Here is a 27529-nt window from a genome sequence, read left to right on the forward strand (position 1 = left end):
CGGTGTTCACTTGGTGTGTAGTGAAGGAAGTTTTGCGTCTGAATAATAGGCCTACTTCTTTCTGGGAATGTATTAGCTTTGTTTGGGAGTACTAGCTTTGTTTGGGATAGGGGGAAGAAGAATACTTGGATGGTTCTTTTAGCCGGTGCTTGTTGGGCTCTTTGGCTGACACAAAACGATTGGGTTTTTAAAGATATTTTGGTTTCATCTCCATTGCAGGTTGTCTACAGGATGATCTCCTTTGCTCGGAGGTGGAAGGTTTTTCTAAAGGAAGAAGAGCGAAAGGTGCTGGAAGTGTGACTTGAAGCTGTACTGGACAAATTGAAGTCACTAAGACCGTTTACGTTGCCTGCAGATCTTTAGTGTCTTTTGTGCTGGTTTTCCTACCTGAGGGTTTTAGCTCTTATGTTTGAGTATTCTGGGTTTAATGTGAGCCTGATATGTAGCTGGCATCCCCAGCAAGGTACTTCTTTAGGTTTCTATGTTATGTTCTGGTACTCTTTTCCTGTATTTCAAGACTTTGTATCATGTTTGGCTTTCTCCAAAAAGCCGGATCAAATTAATATTTGATCTGCCCTCAAAAAAAAAACGTGATATCGACAGTATATTTCTGCAAATCAATGAAAATCCGGTATATTTCTGAAAGAAAATATCGAGGAACAGCATTTTTTTTTTTCATTTTGCTCCTCCGATAGAAAGCCATGAGCCATAGGGTGTTCCAGAATTCGGACTGAGTTAGTACAAGTAAACATTCTCTAAACACATTTTAGTCAACCCCATACTCAGTTACACAAAGAGAAGGTGAGAGAACCCAAGGTTATCCTATCTATGGAGACTAGAGAAGGGCCTAAATTCAGTGCCATTTCCATTCTACGGTTTTTTACTGGGTACGTATTTACAACAATGATGGGCGAGATGCTGCAGATAATCACATCCAAGTAAGAACTTTGTTATGTGTTCTCAGAGAGACATAATTTTGTAGCGTTTGTGATCGTCTCTCCACGGCCTGAATTGATCATCTTGCCCAATATTCTACAAAACAATACACAGTCAAGAAAACTACAAAGAACTAGAGTAAATGTTCAAAAAAAAAATCGTACTATTGCGCAAGCATGTAGCCAAATGGTATGCCACTGCATGCTAGTACGAAGATAATACGAACACTAATGCTGCAAAAGGAAGCAAACTAGTGACATTTGGCATCATTCCCAGAAATTAGTCCCAGCCCCATATTTAGCACGTAGCAGTCCAAGTGTAACATACATCACAGGGCTAGACAAACTGTAAACCTACACTAAAAAATATGGTTCTTTAACTCTACCAAAAACAAATAATCTGCTCTGATTGGGAGTAGTTTGTGCAAGTAAACACAAATATATTGAGAGCTTAACAGGGATGGAAATGTGAATACTAGCAGCTAGACACTATGAAGTTCTCCAACATCATAATTACTAGCATTGCACAAATTGACAAGCCCTTGATCAAAAAAAAAAAAAAAAACTAGCATTGCACAAAACAGTATGAAGTTACCTCCAACCAGAAGAAAAGCCCACGCAACAGAGCCAAGCGATTGGGATAGCTGGCTTCTTCAACTTGTTTGGCAAGATCTGTAGTCAAATAAATAAAATTAATTGCTGCTATAGCTCAACAACAGAATACAAACCAGATTAGTGCACTTTTGCAGATTTCATTTGATACCAAGGTCAGCTTTGTCATCTCTTTGAGGGCAAAAGAACATCAAAAGCAAAAGAAAATAAAAATTATACTTAATCGAATAGAGAAAATCCAAGAAATGCCATTGACAAGCGCCAAATTCCAAGAAATGCAATCGACAAGTGCGAGTTCCATGAAATGTCGTCGTATCAGTGATGTTGTCCTGAAAATGCCATTGCCATTACGGTTCCGTTAGGAGCTATCATTTATGTGCTATAGGATGAACAATGCATTTAACGGGGCAGGATGGGCGCAACCCTAACGGCGATGACATTTCTAGAACAAAGTTGCGTGTACGATGGCGTTTTATGGAACTCGCACTGTTGATGGCATTTCTTGGAATTGGGCACTTGTCAATAGCATTTCTTGGATTATCTCGATGGGGATAAATCCACTGTTCTTTTCAGCATTCCCATCACAGCAGTGACATCTGCATACATGCTGAAAATTTTAAATGAAACAATTTAGCTCACATAAGATCAGTATGAAGTCCAAAACAAAACTATTTTGGACGCTCGCAGTGTTGTACAAAATGATCCAACATTCCATATACTTGAGCACAGATGAATACAACATCATCCATCCGTGTTATGGTCAGTTTGTAGGATAAACATTGTCATGGGCAGACTTGAATAAGGCATAAAAATGTAAAAACTCTAAAAACCATATAGTCCCAAACAATGAAAATAACACTTGCGAGCAAAGGAAAACCTTTTAAACGTTCCATAAAGGATAACAAATAGATGTTCAATAAGCACAGAAAAACAGAACAGTACACATTATGGTTTCTGTAATTATAGAAAGATTTCTTCCACCAACAAAATAATACATGGCAGAAATCAAAAAAAATGTCTGTCACACTCATACCAAATGAATGTGCATGATACATAAGCAAGAATACCTGGGTAACAATCAAAATATGATTTTGCCTTCTCATGTTGAGAGTAGTAATACTTCACACCACAGCGTGTCCGACGTTCCCTTGTCAATGGATTGCGAATAGTAGCCATACCAAAGAGTTTGTCATATTCTCCCTGGCTAAATGGTTTGTTGAGAACATGTATCAATCTTTGCTTGAAATCCGATTCTTCCCTATCATTTATATGTATTGGCCATATAACTCCATGTGACCCCTGGAAAAATGAATAAGGAGAAATGTGTTGCAATTAAAAGGAACTATGTTATGACAACATACTGACAACTTCTAAAATTAAAAATACAACTAACAATTACGAGAAATAAAAGTATGGCATAGCATTAATCAAAGATGAGAAACACAAAAGCATTCCAACAATCAAACAAAAGGATCAGAACTACATGGGCTCCTTCCTTTTTAAAAATCTATGTGCACTGTGAATAAGCATGGTACACAAATATACAAATACTACAACATTAACAATTTTCGTGAATGATTCGAACTATTAGCCTCCATCGCATTCTTTCAATGTAGAAGGAACTAGTAGTCAACCCTGGTGAGAATAATGTGGTCCAATAAGTCTTGCCATCTAAGAGATATGGAACAAGGGAAGAAAATGTGTGGAAAAACAGAAAAAAAAAAAAGGTAAGATAATGTTAGTATTAAAAAAAAGCAATCAAAGTCAAAACTCATCCAACTAATCCACCCCACCAAGTGGAAAATTGCCATGTATTAACCCACTTCATGTAATTGCTTTAGTATGAGCTTTCCCATTGGTGCTCGCATATGTCCATGCACCGCATTTGACATTTCGTTAACCAATTTGATAAGATGACAGAAATGAAAATGAGTTTTATACTTTTGTTTCTTGTTTGGCTGCAGTCGTATATCTAACATGAGTTTTTGTTTCTTGTAGAGTTTCACATCAGGAAAGTGAACAAACAAAAAACTTTGCTTCCTAGAAATTTTACCACTATGTTCAAGTTGGTGTCCTTGGAGACAGGCAGCCATGTAGCTGGTGCCTCACGCGCAACAACATACAGAGCTATGAGATGAGAATGGATTGGGTGCAAACCGAAAATTCCTTCAGTGTATTTGTTTTCGTCTTTTTTTAGCCTTGGAAATGAGTACGAATCATATCCCAGCACAATTTCAATTATTCCCAAATAAGGCCAAATAATGAATACTTCTGAAACTATGTGCATATAAATAGCAAAAAGACCTATATACCAACAAGGTATACAGCATTATCAATAAACAAAAATGCCAGAATGCATAATCATTAAGAAGGTTAAAAATGTTGTAAAACTATATAACATGCCCTAGCTATAAAGAGTTCTCGGGAAACAGCATTGGTGTGGTAGTTGGAAGACTCCACCTAATAGGGTTTCAAATCCGATTGAATGGTTGTGTGATCCTCGCCGCACCGCCCAACATTTCCATATCCTCACTGCTCATCGTCCAACATAGATTCTTTGGGCCTTTGGCAGCTGTAGTTCACTGCATGGAGAGTGATGGTACGCGATCGTCAGCGGTCATGAAACCTTGACAAATATGCCTTTCTAGGCATGCCAACCTATGGTGGCGGTGGATAGAGTTGGGGGTAGCTAGAATGTGGAGGGAGTGGTGGTCGAGGAATGACTTCCCCAACGGTCGACCTTCCTTCATCAGCAGGGTGGAGATCATGATGGCTCGACAGCTATGGTAGCCTATGATGATCTGGTCTTCACTTTGCTATATCCATCAATCTAGTCTAAATTAATTGGATCTAGCAATTAGATAGTGTTGAGAAATTATCTACAAGCTCTAATAATTCATCAAGGATGAAAACCATATTTCTACTATTTATTGGTTAGTTTCATCAATGGCGTCGACAGGTGCGCTTCTTGAAAGCTTTGCCATGGAGAATTGGTACTTGAGATGCGGAGAGAAATCCATTATCTAATATTCACAGGTTGGATTTGGCGATGACGATGGGTTGTAATGGTTGGATATGACAATGGATTGTAACCCTTCTTGGAGGTGTTCCTCCGAAGATTAAAAACTCAAAACTTTTTTGCTGCATAGTTATCGAGTTCATGTGAATGTTTCTCTAGTTGTTCCAGAAGCAGGTTTGTGTTGGCCAACAATAATTTCTTTGTTATGTAATATTTTTTTGGCCTTTTATCCCTTTCTTTGTAACAAGTGCTAAGCACTTGGCGATGTAAGGGTTGTGTACTTGCCTAGTTTCATCACTTTCCTTAACTAAACAAAATTGTGAAGAGATCTGTTTAAGGAAATAGTTCAACAAACAAATGATTATTGGGCAACTTGTAGCATCCTCTAATTATTGGGGATTTGCTTTCATAGCATCGCTTGAACTCTAACAAGTGATGGTGTTAAGGCAATTTAGGCAATGGTATTTCAACTATTATCTCCCAATTATTGGGTTTTATGTACTTGAGCTGAGGCCCAATATGTGAATAGGCCCTGTTAGCTAATGGCAATAATCAAATATATTCTATCACTGATGAAGAGAGTTTTATGCCCATCAGATGGCCCATGAATAATGATAACAGCGACTAATTATCACTGTCTAATGGTGCACGAACCCAGTCATGAACGGCATACAGAGTGACCAAGAACATTGAACAAATGAAAAAGAAATTCTAAGCCAAGGACGTCTTCTCGACTGGACCATGCACATATGAGTCTTGTCTTATACACGTACATTGCTTAAAACTAGAGTTCAGAACCAAAATTGGTACATAAATTGCAGTGGCAGAACTTCTAGTCAGTTAGACTAGATGAAACATTGTATATTAGAAGGCCTGGAAACCGTAGTATGCACACGCAGGAATTACAGAGTACTAGATTACGGAAACATTGTTAAGTAGGCGTTTGTTTATATTATTAAAAGTGGGAATTGCTCGAGCAACTACTGATGATCATTTTAAGGCAGACAAGGTAAAAGTCGAGCAGATTTGTGAAGTTGTAGCTTCAGATTTATTCATTAATTGAATAGAACAGAAAATGAATAGTTTATTTGCTAGGCCCATGTTATCAAAAGCAGATTAAACAGATATAGCCTGTTCTATAATTCAATACAGCCCAATTTTAGATTCACATTAATCCTTCACGTAGCATTACAACTTGTCAAGTCAAACTGTTTTCAAACAAAACATCCGAAGAAAAGTGTCATGAAATCAAGCTGTGGTAGGCCGAAACAAAAAAGAGAGATCCAATGCTGGATTTATGAACAGAAAGAGCTGCAAACAATTTAACACAAGTGTCTTATTGAGAATGCATGCTAATCAGGACCAGCTCAAACATAATCTCAAACCACCTAATTCTGTACAATTGGCTCTGCAGCTATCTCAAAGCCCTGTAGTAGCTTCTGGGGGCCACAGAAACAAAGCATGAATGCCAAAAGGCGGACAAACAAAAAACAACAAATCCAAATATCTTGTTTTAGTCTTTACACATATCTCTCTTAATTATCGTTAGAAGCCTAACCAGATAGGCAGATTTTGTTTTTCCCTCCTGCTGAGCCATCCCAGGTCTCAGACCCACTTCTTCCATGAGCACCAACAAAAGTACTCCAGTAACACTCAAACTATGAATGTTAGATATTGGAAACAAACAACATAGTGCTTCTCATAGCGGACTCAATGGCTGACTTCATCAACCATTTAGCATGTACTATAGCGCTAAATCAACAAATTTTGTAACAGGAAACAATCAATAAGAAAATCAACTGGTGTTGGATCATGGGTTCTTTGTACTGGAAATAAAAGTTTGAAGATTTTTTGTTTCATGGTTTGATGTTGAACTTCATTCAAAAGAAAACAAACAGCTGTGAGGGTTGTTAGGTTAGTATGATGAAGTTCATGAAGTGCAACAGGGAAAATATAAATTTCACAATCGAAAATAGGTTATCATTTTTCAATTGTAAAAACATATTGACTATAATGTTCATACAGAATTACACAGCAATAGGCACGTAGGCTAATTTGTCATGTTTTAGCCAAAATTGTGAAGTAAGAAGCACTCAGAAGGGCAAGTAGTGCAAAGCTAAAGTTGATCAAGCATGCTAAAAGTGGACGATAAGCAGTCAAACTGTTTCCATCTTTAACAATAATATACTAGCTAATTTGAATTCAAGTACGATTTTTCGACATGATGTACGAGCCATCTACACTCAAAAAAAGTTGGAAGACACAGGTTCTACAACAAAGAAGGTTTGACATTTGTACGATGCTAAGTACCGATTGCAAAGCACAGATGCAGAGAACTATTTCCAAAATGAAAGTGCACATGAAACATATGATCTTTAGCTAATGTCCGACATAACAGATTAGAGAAACTGGCATGCATAACATAAGAAATTCTCACCGAAGCAATACGAGGGGCGGTTTTGTGGCCATTGCTTAAGTTTGTCAGTCTAGTTGTAGTCGCTAGTTTCTCCACAGCCGGCACAATCTGCAACTGCCCATCTTCCTCTTCCACCTTGATCACCTGATCAGGCACATGTCACGCATGTTTGTCACACACATTACATCAGACTCAGAAATAACCAACATTGGGCCATGAGAACCTACCACACCCTCTGCTAATTGACAATCTTTCCCCTTAGCAGAAAGGGCAACCTCTTTCTTCCCATGAACCTTCTTATCCTTTGGATTTTTAACCTCTTTCTTCTTATCCTTCAGATTTTTCACTGGTGTTGTATCATCTTTCCCCTTAGAATGAAAGGAATGAAAGTTGAACTCTTTTCTGAGCTTCTTCTTCCGATCCTCTTCCGCCACCATGGCACCATCTTCCCCCCTAGCAGGAAGGTCGACCACTCTCTTCCCCTTCTTCTCCTGATCCTCTTTTACCATGGTAAAATCTTTCTTTCTAGACGGAACGGCAACCTCATTCTTCACATCCTCCTCCTCCTCCTGATCCTCCTCCACAATTTTCGCCTAAGAGCAAGCAAACATGTATGTCAGAGACGCGCACAACAACAGTAAACAAGAAGATGGAAAGTAGAACGAGCTGGCAAACCTTTCGTCGACGCGGATCGGGCTCCGGAGCACCCATCACGGACTCATCGGAAGACTCATCCGAGCTGAGCGCCGCGCCCGAAGCATCGTACCTGATCACATTGCCCTCATGCTCCAGCACGAAGCCGCCATGCCCAACGAGGCGCACGTTCTGAAGGAACACGCGGTAGTCCTCTTCAATGTCGGGGTCGGGTGCGGGTTCGGGTTCGCCGGACGAGCTCTCCTCCTCCTCCTCCTCCTCCATCCGGCAGCGCTTGCGTGCAGCCCCGCCCCGGGAGGAGGTGGAGGCGGCGCCGTTGGTGAGGGGCTTCTCGTATTGGAGGTAGTAGGAAGGGTTGGCGCCGTCGGCAGGGACGCGGACGGCGTAGGAGTGGCCTTCCTCGCGGACATTGTCGAGGAAGTACTTCCAATCCGCGTCTATCGGGCCCCCGCCGCCCCCGCCGCCGCCGGCAGCGGCGGAGCGGGCACGATGGTTGGGCTTCGGCATTGGTGACTGTGAGGAGAGTGTGGGGAATGGGGGAGGGGATATGCCGATTGTTTTAATTTTGAGTAAATTTCATAAAAATACATTGTTTTGTGATTTAAGTTGTATAAAACAACACATATTTTGACGGTAGTGCTATTCCACCTGCTACAGCGCGGAATAATAATTCGAGCGCCGCACACCGCCTTCTCCTCCTGGTTTTTCTTTTTTACCACCCTACATTTCCTCCGCATCGCACCTTTTCTCGGTTCGATTTTTTTCGTTTTTTACCACCCATCTTGTGTGTTTCTTTTTTTTCTCTTTTCCATCTTATCATGCTTCATTAATGGGCCCGGTCACGTCTCAAAAGTAACGAATTTACTCCGTAGAGTTTTTAATTTACTCCTAGCCTCCCACATCTGCTCATTCTAGAGTAACAAATTTACTCGCATGAATGCCTCATTCTAAAGTAATAAATTTACTCGCATGAATGCCTCCACATCGTATAACGCCATATTTAGATGGTCATAAAAGAATTACTACCAGCTTACAACGCTAGTAATTGTTTTACCAATATTATTTAAATTTTGTGGTCTATGAGTAAAATAATTACTACCTTTCTCTCGATATAGCCCATGATGTAATAGCCACCGTGTAGTAATATGTTTACTGATGTGTTCAATACACAGTATAAGAGTAAAAACTGAGATTTTGTGGTATGCGAGTAAAACAATTACCACCTTCCTCTCGATATAGCCATGATCTTGTAGCCACCGTGTAGTAATATGTTTACTGATGTCTTCAATATACATTATAAGAGTAAAAACTAGTACTAAGAGTATTATTGATCTGTATCACAAAATAGTCGTATGAATGAAAAAGTTACAGGCTCAATCACACACAAACTATAAAATTACTCACAGGTGAATCAAACTAGAAAAGAAAATAAATGATTCAGCCGAAAATCCATTATGGAATCATGGAAGGATGTAGCGGTGTGGTATAGAGATGAGCTCGACGTTGTGCAATAGCAGCTATCCATCATCTAGCAAGCACAAAAAAAATGCAAAAACATTCTCGTTCATGTAATACAGATGATGAGCAAAAGAAAAATAGCAAACAATCTCCATCACCAGTGGACTTCACCCTATCCTCTGCGGCCAGCCACATGGAGCACGATGTGCAAATGTAGAACCTGTGCAGCCCATCAATTGAGATCAGGTAATATTGGAGATTGCATGTTAATTTGATTTGCAAAAAAAATTAGGGCTTCATGTGTGAAGTTGAAGGAAAGTATGCAGATGCAAATCAGAGTGTTATTTCCTTACTTGCTTGTTCTATCAATGTCGTCGACGTGGAGCAGCCGCTGGTTGTTGCTATTGGCCCAGGTGAACACCTCCTTGCTGGTTAAGGTGTTGCCTAGCGTCCGGCAGCGAGGCTCGAAATAGTGCCTTTGCCTCAACCGCCGCCGGCCACCGCTCGCCGGCCACCACCATCAACCGCCACGGTGTCGTCATCCTCCTCCATGGTGTGTCGCTGATCTATGGGCTGGGATGGTGGATCGATTCAGATCCGAAAAAAAAGAGGAAAAAACAGAGTGGGGGCGAGAGTAGTTGGTTGGGTACGAGAAAAATAGAATATATACCGCCAGTAGAGAAGTTGTTTTTATCGAAGTAAATTATTTACTCTGATAATGGTGGGTGCACGATGCGGGACGTGGGGTGGGATCGGAAGCAGTGGAGTTGTTTTTATTATCGAAGTAAATCGTTTACACGAATAAAGGTGGGTGGTTGAGGCGCGCGATAGGAGTAAATCGTTTATTCCGATAACGGTAGGAGTGGGATGACGGGACGTGAGGTGGGGTGGGCCTGGGCTGGTGCATGTTTGGCGCTTGGAATATTAGGAGCGCGCTGCGCTCCTAATAGTAGTTCTACACATTTTGATACTTAGCACTTAAGTACATATATTTTGGTAGTTTAGTTTCACAAAACCACATTATTGATGAATGGATTCACCCGTGAGATGACATAGTTGTTCCATCTAGGATGAGGACGTTGCATCCTATTAATTTCGTGCGATGGCTGGTAATAGGATGCCATGTCCTCGTCCTAGTTGAAACAACCACGCCATCTCACGGGTGAATACATTCATTGATAGTGTGGTTTGGTGAAACTACACTACCAAAATATATGTACTTAAGTACTAAGTGTCAAAGTGTGTGGTTTTCTACAAATTAGACCACAAAATGTGTAGTTTTGTGAAATTTACTCTTTAATTTTTCTAATCATTTTCATTTGAATTAAATAAGTAGTAATAAATCGGATAGGTGAGGTGACTGATGAAAATACTATGGACACTATATCCAACTGGGAATGAGATCATCTGACGTTGGGAAAAAACGTCAGAGGCGCACAGTCCTCTAATTGTGGTATTTTTAACGGTCTGAACTGCAGTGAACGGACAAGATCGATCGCTACAGTATGATATATAAACAATATTTTTTATTGTTTTCTGCCGTTGCTACAGTGACTACATTAGAGGAACTGTTTTGTACTGTAGCGTAAGCCCCAAAACACCGTGTGCCTCTGACGTTTTCACTCAAAGTCAGAGGAGCCGGATCCCTCCAACTGCATCATAGCATCCAATCTAGACGCTATGAAAGTAGTATGGACGCAGCCCAACTCTAGCGTGGACGTTATTCTCCATAGCGTCCATTCTCTCACGCAGCCCAACCATCGATCATCGACTCTCGATAGCCAACATGTCGTTACAGCGCGCCCTATCGTGCCGTTTATACTTACGATGTGTTGCTGGCCTAGCATGTGGCGCTGATGCGCTCTTGGTTTTTACTGATATGCTTTATTAATCATTTAAATTGGACATGTTGTAAAAGTGGCCAAATTGCACAGATAACATTGAATCCTTCAACTTGATTCATATCCAACAGCAGCTCCTTCCCATACATCTTGTTTGGCCTAGCTGATTGATTTAGCTCAGGCGCCCAGCTGCTTGGTTTGGCCCATAAGCATAGCGAGTAGAGGCACAAGAATAAGAAAAAGGCACGAGAAGAGGCACCGTGGACGAGAGTTTTGGTGCGAGGAGCTGAGGAGGCAATCACTGATGGGGTGAGCTTCTCCGTCCTTCAATCCTCTAGGTAAATCTCAACAATCTATCTCTCGACCACCTTCTTTCTCATGAATGGCTCACTAAATCAATCAAACATACATCATCATGTTTCTTTCAGCTTGATCGAGCTTTCCCTTTTCTCATGGAAGAAACTGTCGCTTGTCAATCTGAGACTTGCCACTAAAGCAAGTCAAATAGTCATGCGATGGAAGGACATAGGTTTGTGTAAAACAATGTTATGATTGTGTCTTTAGCAATATGTGTGGTGATATGTAAACAACAATCATAGTATGGTTTTTCCAATTTTTTGGTCAGCAATCATAGGTTCCTAATCTGGTATCTAAGGTTGGAATGGAATTTACAAATCCAAATGAAACTTGCGCATTTTGGCTTAGCTACGGTGGGCAAGAAGGCTTCGAGGTAAGAAAAATGTATTAAAACAAAAGGCAATCCGATAGCAAGATCACATAATGTAGATTTGTTTGTGCAAATGAGGGTTATCGATTACAATATAAAAGGAATCATTTAACAAAATGCCCTCGAGCTAAAATTGAACCAATTGTCAAGTCTACATGAATCTGAAAGTAGATGGAAAGAAGGATATATACAAAGAGTCTGATCTGGTATTGGAACACAATCACCCACTACACTTGCCTGAAACTCTATATTTAATGGTGTCACAAAGGAAAATGCCTTTTAATTGGGCTAAAAGCGGCACAAGGCGGAACACTCAATCTTAGCTACACCCTTCACGATATCAAGAACTATTTACGGAGCAAGCGCCAATGGGAGATGGCATATGGCCAAGCAGGTAGCGTGCTTAAGTATTTTCATGACAAAATTGTTGAGAACCCATCATTCCAATATGCATTGCGAATTGACTATGAAGAGCAAATTGCAAATATATTCTAGGCTGATGCTAAAATGATCATGGACTACCACATTTTGGTGATGTTGTTAGCTTTGACACCAATTTTGAAACAAATAACGAGAGCAGGCCTTTTTGTATGTTTGTAGGGTTCAATCACTTTAGAGAAACCGTGGTTTTTGGTTCTGCACTCATGTATGATGAAACATTTGAGTCTTTCAAGTGATTGTTTGAGACTTTTCTGAAAGCTCATAATGGAAAGTGGCCTAAAACATTCTATATCGATCAAGATTTGGCGATGGAAAAGGCGGTTGAAGAGGTGTTTACATAAGCATGGCATGGGTTATGCACCTTTCAAATTATGTAGAATGCTATCAACCATCTACATGAACTGAAGAATGAAGACACAAATGTTCTATTGCTTTTTAGTACATGCATGTTTGAGTATGAGGGCATTGAAGAATACATCACTTTGACATTTTGAGGAAAAAGATGAGCAAGCAAACTTGGTTTGATAGCGTATACATGTTGAAGAAAAATTAGGTTGAATGCCATATGAAGGATGTCATCACATTAGGAATGAGAAGTACACAATTGAGTGAGAACCTAAACAATGATTTGAAAAATCATTTTGAATCTGATTTTGATATCATTTGATTCTCTAAGCAAAAATGGAACAATGAACTGAAATCAGAAATTGAATCAAGGAAAAAATTGCCTAAAATCTATATGGGAAGACCACCGCCTATTTTGGTGCAGGCTAGCAAGCTGACCTTATTTGTCACCTTTTGGTTCATATATATTTTGTTTATTCAAGTTACAAGTTCATAGCTAGTGCTTTATTCCATTATCCACTGAATTTTTTGGTTGAGACCGGAATTTCCAAACCATACAGGAAAGTTCCAATTTGAACCGAAAGTTCTCATTTTTCTAATATGCTATGAAGTGTGATAATTTTTTTAGGAACGCCTATTCACCCCCTCCCCCCCTCTAGGCGACATTAAGGTCCTTTCACCAATACTTTTCCCTTCCATTGAAATCTTCCAAAGGATTGGCATGTTAAGTGGTTCTACTTCTCAAACCCCAATTCTTTTCTTGAATAGGACTTCCCCTAGTTAGTACATTGCTCATTAAGCGTCCTTCAGACAAAGAAATGTCCAAAGTCAGCACACTCATCGCTAGATTTACTGCCATGAGAGGGCAAGGATTGATTGGGGTAGATGTCACTTGGCACTTCATAAAATCAAGGTTGCAACCTACAAAAGATGGATCTCGTGAAATTAAAGAATCTTTGGATAATTGAAGGCTAGGATGCATAAGATATTCTCTAACGGAATTGAGATTCCTACTACCGAACAAAAGCCTTTGAACACATATCATTGCTCAATACATATCTTCTTGTTCATACTCCTAAGTTTTTTCTATCATCATTGTTTTTACAATTTTCCTTGTTAAAATAAGCCTATAATGTAACATTCCTTAAATTTCCATGAAAATCAATTGTATCTCGCCCTCCGAGTATGGGACAGCAGTCCCCATGGAAACCAGCTACTGGTCCAAAGATCAATGGAACTGATCACAGGGTGAAAAAAAAGAGAGCAGCAGCTGGCCCGAACTCCGAAGACGGATACTGTGCTAATCCTAAAAGTAAGAGGTGGCTGATTGTTGAATCTGATGATGACGTAGCTAGCAAAGCTTAGCCAAACTGTTATGACTTTTCCTCAGCCAGCAAAGCACCAAGTCCTCCCCCTCCATTGAACTGGCCCACGCTTTAGGACCTCTTCCATGTGTTGTTTACTCTGAATCCATCTAGAGTTAAATGCACTAATTGAGAATATCTCCGTCTGTTACTCTCTATCATGTAGGGAACCATCTGATATTGATCCGACTAGCAAGTCAGAGGACCTCTACAGCGACGGTGACAGGGACGCCTATTCCAACCTCCGGTGGACGCAGAACACGAGTTCGCCTCAAGCCTTCAAAGTTCAACCTCACCGGCATGCAGTGGTACAACACACTCAGCTTTCTTTCTTCTTTTTCTTAAACATCACACTCGCTTTTGATTTGTACAATATCACTGCATGGGATTCTAATTCAAATTACTATACATCTTAGATGGTTGGAGGCGAGCTAGTCTTTGGATTGTTAGTAGATTAGCATGCAGATTACTGCGAGGAATCAGGTTTGATTGGCTAAATAGTTTGCTACTACTGTTACTTTCATGTTTATACCATCAAGAGAATGTTTGGAAGTGAGAGTTTTCATGTTTATACCATCAAGATAGTGTTTGAAAGAGAGGGTACAATGGTGCTTAAATTTAAATTTTCCTTCAACATTACATTATTGCCCTTTGATCCAGATCCTATGCTCCTCACCCCTGCTCCCCTTCTCAGACGACCAGGGGGACCACGACCCGATGCTGCCGCTCCTAGCAGAGATCGCTCCCAAGTTCCCACGGGAGGCGGAGAACGAGACGAAGAGGACGGGTGGGGAAAAAGCGATACTGGGAGAGGATAAGGTGGCATCAGCAGCTGAGTTCGGCCAGAAGAAGATGGGCCATCTCGGCCCAGATGCGCAGCAGGCCCCCAAGATGGACCTCCTCACTCAGTCCACTCAAGATGACGAGGCCCAAGCTTCCACAGGAGACCAGCCCACCCTGGTGCAGCAAGCCGACTGCGAGGAGCAACACCAGGCCATGGTCCAGACTCAGCCCATCCACGGAGGAGAAGGTGAATGTGAAAAGGTCGTCTTATCTCCTCTGTTCTCGCAGCTACAGCCGCCGATCATCCTGCAGGCGCCGCTCGAGCTAGCGCTGCCCGGCGCGGCCAAGACGAAGGGGTGCGGACGCAAGGTGGTGCAGATGCCGTCGCGGCGGAGCGGCCATAAGGCGCGCTTCTCATCGGTGCCGGTGTCCAAGCGCGCAGAAGTGCGCCTCATGGAGGAGATGGGGCTGCTCACCCCGGGTGAACCGGTCGGGGATGCGGCGGTGGGGGCTTATGCAAAGTCCTTTGACACACCGCTTCCGTCGCATGTCATCGCCGGTCTGCGGGCGCTCACACGCATGGATGGAGTGCACGACATGCCGGTGCCAGGAGAGGAAGGAACCACCGCAACGATGGTGGTCTGAGGTGCGCGCTGTCGCGGCCTGAGAGAAGTCATCAGCTGTCATGATTGTCCGCATCAGTGTTAGAGCTGCAGGAATGGTCTTCCATCATCATCTGCATGTATCCTTTACATTTCTCTGCGGCCTTAAGCCGCTGCTCGCCGTATGGTCGATGCGACTAGCGCTCCCATGCTGCAACGGCCTTAAGCCGGAGCTCCTTAGTCGATTGATGCGAATAGCGCTCCCGGTAGGCACCAGCCTTCAGCCGGTTAGTAGCAGAGTAGACAGGCTAGAAGATAATGAAATTGCTTCTACATGGCCATGTTTTGGATTGTAGTTGTAGGTCATGGAAGAAAATATGTAGCCCTCTATCCGCTTATGAACTAATTCATTTGGAAAACATTATGGGGTCGATCCTTTTGGAAAAAATTGTGTGTTATACTTCGCCCAAATGTTACAACATCTGAGAATTCTCAATTGGAATGTTCGCGGACTAAATAACCCAGCACGAAGAGAGGCAGTCCTCGAAGCAGCCGAGCTGGCCAGAGCAGGCATCCTGTGTTTGCAAGAAACAAAATTAAGTTGTATAGACCAATGGATCGGCAAAGAGATCAGGGGAAGCAGGTTGTCGAACTTCAATTTCCTTCCTGCCAATGGAACTTGTGGAGGAATTGCCATCTTCTGGGATGACACAATTGTTAACATGGTGAATTTCTCCCAAGGAACACACCATCTTTCGGCGATGGCAACGACCATAACTGATAATCTCAGCTTCATCATCACAGTAGTTTATGGACCCTCAGAAGACTATGACAAGGAAAATTTCCTCGCCGAATTAGTCGCAGCCAAGCCACCAACAGACACGCCATGGTTGGTCATGGGAGACTTCAACATCATATATGAGGCTAGGGATAAGAATAACTAGAATTTGAACAGGTGTCTTATGGGGCGCTTCAGGGCAACCTTAAAAACATTGGAGCTAAAAGACATTAGATTGCAAAATAGGTAGTTCACTTGGAGTAATGAGCAGGGAAACCCAATTCTAAGCAAATTAGATAGGATTCTGAGCAATAGTGAGGGAGATATTCTTTTCTCTGGGCATTCCTTGCTAGCACTATCCACATCCTGCTTTGAACTGGCGTCTAATAGGGCGCTTCAAGGCAACCTTAAATACATTGGAGCTAAAAGACATTAGATTGCAAAACAGGCAGTTCACTTGGAATAATGAGCAGGGAAACCCGATTCTAAGCAAATTAGATAGGATTCTGAGCAATAGTGAGGGAGATATTCTTTTCTATGGGCATTCCTTGCTAGCACTATCCACATCCTGCTCAGACCACTGCCAGTTGCTGCTAGCACCAATGCAAGAACCAAAGAGGAAACCGAGGTTCCGATTTGAAAATTTCTGGATTATAGTGGAAGGTTTCCTAGGCGTCGTAACCCAGGCTTGGAACGAGCCTATCCAGGAAGGTCACCCCACTTGGCGGCTAAGTCAAAAGCTCAGAAACAACGAAGCGGCCTTGAGGAAATGGAGCAAGCAAAAGTTTGGGCAATCAAAATTACAATTCATTATGGTACAAGAACTTATCTACAGGCTGGATGTAGCCCTGGAAACAAGAACTCTGACAGCAAAGGAACACCAATTCAGGAAAGACCTCAAGATAAGAATTCTAGGGCTAGCAGGGGTGGAAAAGGCGAGGAAGAAGCAAGCATCTAGGGTAAAATGGCTAAAAGAAGGTGATGCTAACACAAGGTTCTTCCACATAAAGATGAATGCTCGAAGGAGAAAAAATTTCATCCATTGCTTGCAGCAAGATGGAAATACCCTGCACACACATGAGGACAAAGCAGCTCACCTTCATGCCCACTTCAACTCAATCTTAGGGACAAGAAGACAGTGTGGCTGCACATTAAATTGGGAAGCATTAGGACTAAGTACAATACAAGATGACAGCATGGATGAGCCGTTCACAGAGGATGAAATCTGGGAAGCAATTAAAAACTCTCCAAAGGAAAAAGCGTCGGGCCCAGATGGTTTCACTGGCGCTTTCTACAATAGCTGCTGGCACATAATAAAAAAGAAAATTGTGGATGTTTTTGCAAGCTTTCACAACCTCACAGGGGGGAACTTTGGAAGCATAAACAGGGCCATGATAACACTGTTGCCGAAGAAAGACTCGCCACGCTCGGTGAATGACTTCAGACCCATTAGCCTGATCCACTCTGTGGCGAAGCTTATATCCAAAACTTTGGCAATGAGACTGGCAGCACGGCTTGGTGATTTGGTCTCGCATGCCCAAAGTGCTTTCATCAAGAAGAGATGCATACAAGATTTACTTCCTCTATGTGCGCAACATGGTCCGGTCCTTGCACATGCAATGGAAACCATCCCTCTTCTTCAAGTTGGATATAACAAAGGCATTTGATTCGATATCTTGGGAATACCTTGTCGAAATGCTGCAGTGGAGAGGCTTTAGTCAGCGCTGGAGAAATTGGATTGTGCTTCTCCTATCGACTGCATCATCTAGAATCTTACTCAATGGGATAGCGGGAGAACTAACTACACACAGGTGAGGCCTTTGGCAGGGTGATCCCCTCTCGCCCTACCTCTTCATCCTAGCAATTGACCCGATTCAACGACTACTCAATGAGGCCACGCAAGAGGGGCTTCTATCTCCGTTATCAAACCGAGCAGCGCGGTTCAGAATATCCTTATATGCTGATGATGCAGCGATCTTTATAAACCCGATCAGAAATGATGTCAACAACTTGATTAGCATCCTCAAGTTCTTCGGCGAGGCCACAGGCCTTCAAGTGAACCTGCACAAGAGCTCGGTCGTGCCCATCAAATGCGCAGAGCAGAACCTGTCCGAGGTGTTGGAAAATTTCAATGGACAGCGGGGCAATTTTCCCATAACATATTTGGGATTGCTGCTCACCCCAGGTCGCATCAAGAGAATACACTTGCAACCGGTGATGGACAAGTTGCAATCAAGGTTAGTGGGATGGAAAGGGAAGTTAATCCAGCAATCAGGGTGGAAGACGCTAGTCATGTCTGTTCTCAGCTCCATACCAACCTACTTCCTTACTGCCTTAAAGCCGCCTAAACAGTTCCTCACAGACATGGACAAGATTAGGAAGAAATTCCTCTGGGCCGGCGATCAAGAGATTAGCGGGGGGAAGTGCAAAGTGAATTGGAAAAAAAGTATGCTCCCCAATAAAGATGGGAGGACTAGGCGTGGACCTTGATAAATTCGCGAGAGCTTTGAGACTCCGTTGGCTATGGTTTGAGTGGGAGTGCCCTGACAAACCTTGGGCTGGGACGACACCCCCCTGTGATGAGTTAGATGAGCAAATTTTCGCGGCCGCAACAAAGGTAATAATCGGTAATGGGTGGAAGGCAAAATTTTGGACATCCAACTGGATTGGCCACCAGCCGCTGAAATACCTAGCGCCAGCGCTTTTCAACCACTCTAAAGGAAAGCAATGCTTGGTTCAGGATGCGTTAACCAATGACAAATGGATTGATGATATTAGGCATGAGTTGTCCATGCCACTGATCTGAGAATTCTTCGCAGTGTTCCGCCTTATCTGGGATAATGAGACAAACCTGGAGGAAGGAGTTGATGAACAAATACCGGAACTTGGAGACGGCGCAACATTTATTCAAGGATTGTCCATTCACGCGAGAAATTTGGGACAAAGTAATGGCTAGGATGAACCACAATCAACCCTTCCCGGTGCACAACCCGGACAAGAGACTGGTGGGAATCAAGAACAAAGCAACAAAGCAAATGTCAAAGTAAGGGGATGCAATCACTACACATGCTCTTGAGTTGGGAGATCTGGTGCGAGAGGAACAGGCGAGTTTTTAAAGATAAAGAACTTCAAATCCCTCAACTAACGGCAAGAATAATGGACGAAATACACACATGGTCGGCATGTGGGGCAAAAAATCTTGCGAGAATAGCGCCTTAACCTCTCACCCTTTGTTGTAATTTTCCTTTTTTCTGCTCTTCTCCCCCCTGTCTTTCCCCTTGTCACCATTGGTGGCATTTGTACAGTGCTTATCTCCTGAAATATAAAACCAGCTAAGCTGGCTAAGGTTTCAAAAAAAAGAATTAACAGTGCTTGCTAGTTTGTATTTCAGATGATACTCCACTCGCATATGAAGCGCCCGCGTGCCCTCAAGCCGATCAAATTCAGTGTCGACGAGGAGATAGATTGCCGAGTGATAGTCAGCTCTCCCCGTGAGCTAGAGCTACACTACACATGTACTTCTCCCAAGTCCAGCCTACAGGCTGGTACGTAGAGCGATCTATTGAAAGTTCTGCATATTTTTTATTAGTTCATTGCTGGCTATTCCTTAACGCCTGTCTGTAAACCCTTAATCATATTTGATTTGGTTATGCACTCTAAATCTATGGTGGTTACTGATTGTACATAACCGTTATACACCTTAATAGAAACCATTAGTTCTTGAAAACACACAAGAAAGCCATGCTCATCATTAATTTACTACATCCGACATAAGCAAGCAGTTCAATAACACAGGAAGTGTATAGTTTATTTTTCAGCTGGTTAGACTGAGTTCTGGCAGATTCAGGCTGAGAAGATCATTATCCTCAATCAGTTGCTCTCAGTTGCATCCAGGCTCCATAGTGTCCTTAGGAATCTGCAAGAACCGTTCAATTTGTCAATGTATAAAGTTGCTTGGAGATCATTATGTTTCACGATTGATCAAAATGTTCCAGGTGCCCATAATGTAAAGCAGTACATGATGGGTTTACAGGAATTTAATTCGTAAGTTCATAAAAGGTAACATTTGAAACTACTGTACTGAAGAACTCGTCCATGGACCAAACGAGTAGCCAAAGACGAGGCACAGAGCAGCTTACCACAACCGAAGAACGTAGCCCTGTAGGTTGGCCTCCTGCAGGTTGGGCTGCAGTGGCTGAAGCTTTGTACTACTCATGAAGCTGAGGTGAAAGCTGCAGTGCTGTCATGGAAGACTCGGCATCCTGACAGTACATCTGGCTGCTGCACACATCCCACAATGGAAATGGCTTTGGATTGACCATCGAAGCTGCCTGGGTCTGCTCACCAATCAGGTTCTTTTGACAAGCACAAACAAGTTACTCGATAGAGAATCCGTGACATAATTTCACTTGAGGATAAATCCTTGTGCCGAGTTGGAATTGGCACAGATAATTGCTCGTCTCCTGGAATTGGCATCTCCTTTTGGAATGGAGAGAGAGAGATCATAACTTGGTAGTTTAAAATAGTGTAGTAAGGTAGGATAGTACAATACTGAACAAGTGTATCCTCTTGTTAGGTCGTACCCGGTTGCACATCTCAAGAAGCTGCTGATAACGTAGCTGTTGCTGCTACAAATCAGGGTTTTAGCAATGAGCAATTATGAATGCAGAGTATTCTCAAATAACAGAACATACAGTTACTGCGTCAAGTTATTTAGTTTTTACCTTCCTTAGACGAACTTTGTACAGAGAGAACCCAATCTTCTGCTCAAAATTACTCAAATCTGCGGAGATCTCGAGGAATCCTATATGTGGATGTATCAATTTCCAAAATCTCAAGCGGAAGATGAATAGTCTAGCTTTTAAGCTGAGAAGTTTCAACTTTCGACGCTTCTGGCAGTTCCAGATTGCATCTACTTAACAATCATGAGAAACAAAAACTGCTGATTGGTCAATGTGGTCACCAATATAGGCTGCAACTTGATGATGCACATGATCCTTGAAAAATGCCACAACAGTTACACATTTGCGGCTTTACCCATAAAAATAGCATTGCCCAACACAGTACAGCCCATCTATTAACTGTCAAAATTAATAGTAGATTTAATTTCAATAAGCTTGCCACATGACAAGTTCATCAGTGTATCAAGTCAACAAAAAGGAAAAATGGCACCCCCATGCATAATAACTTACAGTAGTATTCAAATGGATATTAACTTACAGCTTCTTTTCAAGCTTTTTTTGTTATCTCACTGGCCACAAGCTCCTTTTTCTTCTCATAATCCTTCTTAGACAGACCCTGCCATGATTATCAGGACTGAATAAGTATGTTGGTACAGAAGGCCTTGGTCTCTCATAATTCAAAGTAAAATTAGATGGCAGCTAGAACACATCCATACCTCTCAATCTTCTATCCCTGCAGTTGTAAAAATATGAAGTATACAATGTTCTTCAGGATACTTACAAATATGCTTCCACAAGGCTTCTCCAAATTAGCTCAGTCATCCTGCCAATTGCACTCAGAGTCTTAGAGTTAAGTTATTTTAGACTCAAAGCTGTACTCAACTTTGCCATTTTCCAAAATAATATTGGTCACATTAGCCTTGAATATTTCACTAATTTCCCTGAAGTGGCTATCGCACTAGACCTGCTGTTTTGCCCATAGGATAGCAGAAGTTTAAATAAACAAACTAAAGGCAAACAAATATGGAGCAACCTAACCTTCCTATTCGCCCTTCAGTTCTCCAATCAAAATTTTACATATAAATTGCATAAAACAAGAAGAATAATACACAACTATAATATCCATAAACAAGAAAACTTAACGGAAGAATAATATACAACTAAAAATTCCACAGACTTCACGGAAGAATCTCAGCCCTCAAAAACTCCCTTCTATTCTATACAATGTTCAAGCAAAACTCTCTCAACTGACCATCCTAAATGAAAGGGGCAAGCTTCCCAATGAACAGTAGACACCAGACAGCTTCTCTGATATTTTCCTTGCCCAAATCAACAGAAGCATTGTTAACCTTCAGAGCATAGCCACACACCTTTATTTTGCAGTTATCTCATCAAGCTTCAGAAGGATCCTTTCATTTCCAAAATTTTTTCACCTCCAACTGCAAACTGATGAACACTGCCATTCAGATCCATCCAACTGCAACCTTTCTTCTTCCACGTCCCCTGGACTTCCATTACTCCCCTTACCTCCTTAACATCATTCCAGTTTCCATATTCTGCATATATATTTGATAAGAGCACTTGTGCTCCACCATGATTAGGGTCCAACTCCAAAATTTTCTTTGCAGCAAACGTGCCGAGCTCAAGATCACCATGCATCCGGCATGCTGCTAACAAAGATCCCCAAATGACCACATTTGGTCTTAAGTGCATGGACTGTATCAGGTCAGCAGCTTGTCCAAGAAGTTTTGCTCTTCCCAAAAGATCCACCATACAACCGTAGTGCTCATGCATGGGCTCAATCCTGTATTGCTGGACCATAATTTTGAACAATAAACGGCCTTCTTCAACTAAACCAGCATGACAGCAAGCATAGAGCAACCCAAGAAATGTCACTCCATTGGGTTGAATCCCTTCACTTTTCATGTTCTCAAAAAGGGTTAAGGCGGATCTTCCATCACCATGCATAGCAGATGCAGTAATTATGCTTGTCCAGGTGACAACATTCTTTTGAGGCATTGCATTGAAGACATCCAAGGCAAGAGTTAAACTCCCACATTTGGAGAACATATCAATAAGAGCATTTCCGATGGGTAATATCTTACACATGCTATGATTCTCCACGAAGGAATGGATACATCTAGCTTTTTCAAGGGCACCAACATTAGCACATGCAGATATTACACTCAGCATGGTAATTTCATCAGGTTTGACACCACTCCGTTGCATATCATGGAACAAATTCAGCGCTTCCATAGGTTTGCTGCTTTCAGCATATCCTGCTATCATAGCACTCCAAGATACCACGTCCTTCGCTGGCATTCCATTGAATATGGAGTGAGCAATCTCAACTTTTCCATTCTTGGCGTATCCATACACCATGGTGGTTGATAATACAATGCCCTTTTCTGACACCCTATTGTACAGCTTTTCAGCCATTTCCATGTCTGCACAACTAGCATACATGTTCATGAGAGCACAGCTGACTTGAGCATCAATAAGAGTATCTGACACCAACATGTATGAGTGGATAGCCTTTCCAAATCTCAAGTTTCTTGTATGAGCACAAGTTGAAAGGACAGTAGCAATAATCACTTGATCAGGAACAACTCTTGATCTCTTCATGCTATGAAAAAGCAACAGGGCTTCTTCATAGTTTCGGGCCTGACAATAACTGACAGGGTAATGTTAGAGAGGTTTATCATAACTATAGTGAAAAGTCCAATTAACATATTATACAGAAGTATAAAAAATAACAGTAGAAAAAATATTAGCACAAAACAAATGTATATATGTAAAATGGTTTGCAAAATACTTCAGAGTTGAGCTGGATTAGAAAGAAATGTTTCTCCACGTGCCCCTTGAATTTCAGCACGTAACACAGAGATCTAGAGGAACCCACATATAAATGTATGTCAAAAATCTCAAGTAGAACATGAACAGTGATGTTTTAAAAACGAGAAGTTCCAACCTTCTAGGCTTCTACTGGTTCCCCATGTCTACTCAAAATTTACAAGTTGCATTGCTGCAAGCTGAGTAATTTCATAGGTCGAGGTGATTTCAGTTTATATATTTTTCCCCACAAAATAAATCAGTATATATTTTAAGTTCCACATTATTTCTGACTATGCCAAGACTGATTCTGTTCCAATCAGGATTTGGAAATTTCACTCCTGCTCGGTGAAGATAAGATTGAGTATATGGTTCCGATGGCCTTAGGACATACTAGTTGGACTCACTCTGACATACAGCCATGCAAAACGTTCTCCGATGTACCATGCATTGAACTCTCAACTAAGCACAAGCAACTGAATAAACCATTTTGCAGGCAGCCAGGCATACACAGAACATGATACTTACGAGATAGATCAAACAACTAGGATTCCATAGGATTGCATGAAGAAATGGAGCTGTTCACAGTGCGTTACCAGTCAAGCATGACGCCCCAGGCGACGAGGTCCCGGTCAGGCATCCCATCGAACACCCTGCGTGCGTCCTCCACACGCCCGCACGCCGCGTAGGCCCGGACCAGCGCGGTCCCGACGAAGCCATCGACCTCTGCCCCGACCCTAAACGCGAGACCGTGCGCGGCCCCTGCGGTGCCAAGGGAGCGCGCGAGCGCGATGGCACGGAGCAGGGATGGGAGCGCGCGGCGTCCTGGCGCGGGCAGGCCCACGCGGCGGAGGCAAGCGAAGGCCGCGAGTGCGAGATGCGGCGCGGCGGCTGCGCGGATTGCGGAGATGTAGGCGCGGTCGAGGTCAGGGTCGGGGTGAGCCGCCGGCGGGAAGGGGTGGCCGCGGCGGAGGAAGTGGGCGTGGAGCTCTCCGAGTTGGCGGGAAAGGCGCTCTCGAGGCTGCATTGGGGCTTGGCCTGCGTGGGTAGCCAACGGGTTGAGTGGTTGTATGGTCTAGTCGAGCGGTCTGAGCAGAGGCAGACCCAGGATTTAAAAGTTGTGTATTCAAAATGTGAAGGGTGGAAAAAACTTTTTATAGCAAAAGACTAATATTCGACATGTATAATAATCACATCGTTGTAAACCACTAATTATATACTCCATCCGTTTCACAATGTAAGTCATTCTAGCATTTTCCACATTCATATTGATGTTAATGAATCTAGACATATATATCTATCTAGATACATTAACATTAATATGAATGTGGGAAATGCTAGAATGACTTGCATTGTGAAACGGAGGAAGTATTATATAGCAGATATAACATAAAATTGAGCATGATTTCAGATATTCATAGAATTGATCATAAATCTGACATTGTTATTGACAACTGTTCAACAGTGGTAACATATGAAATATATAGAAGATAGAATATGACAAATGATAAGAAATCTTACAATGTAGAGGACAACTTTCCGATGCTTGTTCAACATATCATTGGAAGAAGGATCCAGATTGGCCTGATCCCGAGTTTCATTTTGAGTCTTTTTCTTTGCGGCAACTGTTTCAAAATAAACACTTCAAATCAATAGCAGGACCTTCTTTCTTTTCATATTTCAGACCTGAAATTTCAACAATATGGGATTGATGTATCTGGATTCCTGACCAATTGAAAGCCGCCCTAAATTTCAACAATGTGGGATAAATGTATCTAAATCTATTGATTCTGACTAAAAAATGTAAATCACAGCACATAAAGAATTGGGGACGTGGAACAAACCTGAGACAAACAGTGAGAGCCTGAACCAACGAGACACCGAAACAGACAGACAGTGAGGGCGCTAGGCGCAAGCCTGTGGCACCACCGACGCACCGCCGCTCGCCGCCTGCCCACACTGGGGCTGGTGGTTGCTGGCCCAGCCACAGCCAGGTGCCCAGGCCTGGCCGCGCGGGTGACGCTCGCCCAGGGGCGGCCCCAGGATTTTCAGGTTGGGTATGCGAAACGTGAAGGAGTAATTATATAGTACTAAACTACAAATTGTATAACATGAATTGGGTATAATTTCATATATTTATATAATTGATTTAACTACTAATTGCCAATTGTTCAACAAATAGAAATTACTCAACTAGTATTTGATAATTGTTCAACACATAAGAGTGGCAATATGTGAAATATATAGAGGATTGAAAATTGTGCAGTGTTTGAGGCAGGGGACTCATGAATTGCTGATTTAGAATTCATGAACAATTGTTCAAGAGCAAGACCATTCTTTCTCTTCATATTTAGACCTAAAAATCCAACAATATGGGAATGGGATTAATGCCTCTGGATTCTTATGGAAGAAGAATCATGCAATGCAATGGTAGTGTGCCGAACGCCATTGCCAATCAGTGATACGGTAGCTCTGCTGCATAAATTGATTTACTTTCTGTAGGACAGGGGAATAATAGACTTAAGTACACATGCCAAGAATTATCATTGCTGAGAGGAGTTGCAACTGTACTTAGATCTGAGTAGCATCATACGCAAGTAAATGCATGCAGAACTTGCAGATCGAGGGAACAGTGCTACCGGATGAATCGCAGGATCAACCAGCATTCAACACTACACAGACAGATAGATAGAGATTAAAGCTTACTGTTGTGGCTCGATGACGGCGGATGAGTGCTCGACCCATCGGCGCTCCAGGGGAAGCCACTTGAGCACCCTCCCGTCCGACACGCCCGTGTACGGGCCGTCGCCGTCGCCGTCGCCGTCGAACGCCACGCTCTCCGGCCCAACCGCGCCGCTGGAGTCCACGGTGATCAGCACGTCGTCGCTCCGGGACCAGGAGTCCAGGGACAAGAACAACGCCGCCGCCACCGCCACGGCGGCCGCGAGCACCACGAGGCTGGCGTCGGCGCGTCAGCGCACAGCGCACTGCCCTGCCGCCGCCGCCTGCTGCCCGCCTCGCCCCCGCGTCGCGAATCGCCAGCCGCCGTTTGGGGAGGGGGAAGGGGAAGAATCGAAGAAAGGAGCTGGAATGGGCTGAGAGAGAGGAGAGGGGGAGCCGGGGAGGGGAATAGGAAATTTGGGACCAGAAGGGTGAAGAAAGGCCCAAATGAGAAGTTTGTTTACCTATTGGGCTGTTTAAGGCTTTCTTTTTATATTTTTAATACTCCCTCCGTTTCGAAATATTTGACACCGTTGACTTTTTAGCACATGTTTGACTGTTCGTCTTATTTAAAAACTTTTGTGAAATATGTAAAATTATATGCCTACATAAAAATATATTTAACAATGAATCAAATGACAGGAAAAGAATTAATAATTACTTAATTTTTTTAATAAGACGAACGGTCAAACATGTGCTAAAAAGTCAACGGCGTCAAACATTTCGAAACGGAGGGAGTACATACTAGCAAAATAGCCGTGATTTACTACGGTGTACTAAAACTAAAAATATTTCTTTTTAACCAAAGTTATTTTCACACTGCTTTGGTACTTTTAGCTTGCTAGAAAAAGTCTCAAATGACAGAGAGAAATATAGTAGCTCATATCAAATTATTTTTCACAAATAATTTCGAAGAAAGGGAGATAAAAAAAAGACAAAGCCGGCTTGATTTCCACCTTTACACGGTGCAAGTCAATATGGACTCTGAAGATATGGGTAGATCTACTGGGTGGAATTAATTTTATTAAATTCTCCATAATTAAATACACTCTTTGAAATTTTATTGGAATTTGCATAAGCTAATTTTGAACATCATTTCAATCTTCCTTTCTCTCTAGGCCATTTTCAGTACATTTTATTCTTTAGCCCATAGCTGAGCCGACCCACTTTCCTCCCTTCTTCTCCCCTCCACCTCAACCCGCACATTTGTCTGCGCCAACAAGAAGTCTAGCCTCCCCCTACTTCTCCTCTCACTGCCATTAAGCGTGCGGCCCGACGTGACCGATCTGAGCCGTTCGTTTTGATGGACGGCTCAGATC

At 42.4% G+C, this 27529-nt stretch overlaps 2 protein-coding genes across 13 annotated transcripts; both read right to left on the reverse strand.

The window, feature by feature from the left end:
- Positions 1-566: 566 nt before the first annotated feature.
- On the reverse strand, positions 567-8160 carry LOC127772176 (uncharacterized). 2 transcript variants are annotated; one of them, XM_052298168.1, is made up of 6 exons: positions 7658-8160; positions 7210-7575; positions 7004-7126; positions 2615-2846; positions 1531-1607; positions 567-1032 (listed from the first exon to the last, which is right to left on the reverse strand). In XM_052298168.1, the coding sequence occupies exons 1-6, from the start codon at positions 8141-8143 to the stop codon at positions 961-963; spliced, it is 1356 nt and encodes a 451-aa protein (XP_052154128.1). In that variant the 5' UTR covers positions 8144-8160; the 3' UTR covers positions 567-960. The 2 variants fall into 2 exon arrangements, with proteins under 2 accessions (XP_052154128.1, XP_052154129.1); XM_052298169.1 differs by lacking the exons at positions 567-1032; positions 1531-1607 and adding an exon at positions 1617-2154.
- An 11091-nt stretch (positions 8161-19251) lies between these two features.
- Positions 19252-26462, reverse strand: LOC127771148 (pentatricopeptide repeat-containing protein At4g14820). Of its 11 annotated transcripts, none has more exons than XR_008017095.1 (10): positions 25334-26189; positions 25011-25175; positions 24086-24527; positions 21910-23331; positions 21374-21480; positions 21196-21273; positions 20700-21056; positions 20559-20600; positions 20115-20454; positions 19252-19891 (listed from the first exon to the last, which is right to left on the reverse strand). XR_008017095.1 is itself a non-coding variant. In XM_052296984.1 (4 exons), exons 3-4 carry the CDS (start codon positions 24514-24516, stop codon positions 22056-22058), a joined length of 1707 nt encoding a protein of 568 aa, XP_052152944.1. In that variant the 5' UTR covers positions 24517-24527; positions 25011-25175; positions 25334-26189; the 3' UTR covers positions 21725-22055. The 11 variants fall into 11 exon arrangements, 1 of the variants encoding a protein (XP_052152944.1); XR_008017101.1 differs by having other exon boundaries at positions 20559-20603; XR_008017097.1 differs by having other exon boundaries at positions 20115-20603.
- Between the last annotated feature and the right edge of the window lie 1067 nt (positions 26463-27529).

This window comes from Oryza glaberrima, chromosome 4 (genome assembly GCF_000147395.1).
Source record: "Oryza glaberrima chromosome 4, OglaRS2, whole genome shotgun sequence".
Taxonomy (NCBI): Eukaryota; Viridiplantae; Streptophyta; class Magnoliopsida; order Poales; family Poaceae; genus Oryza; species Oryza glaberrima.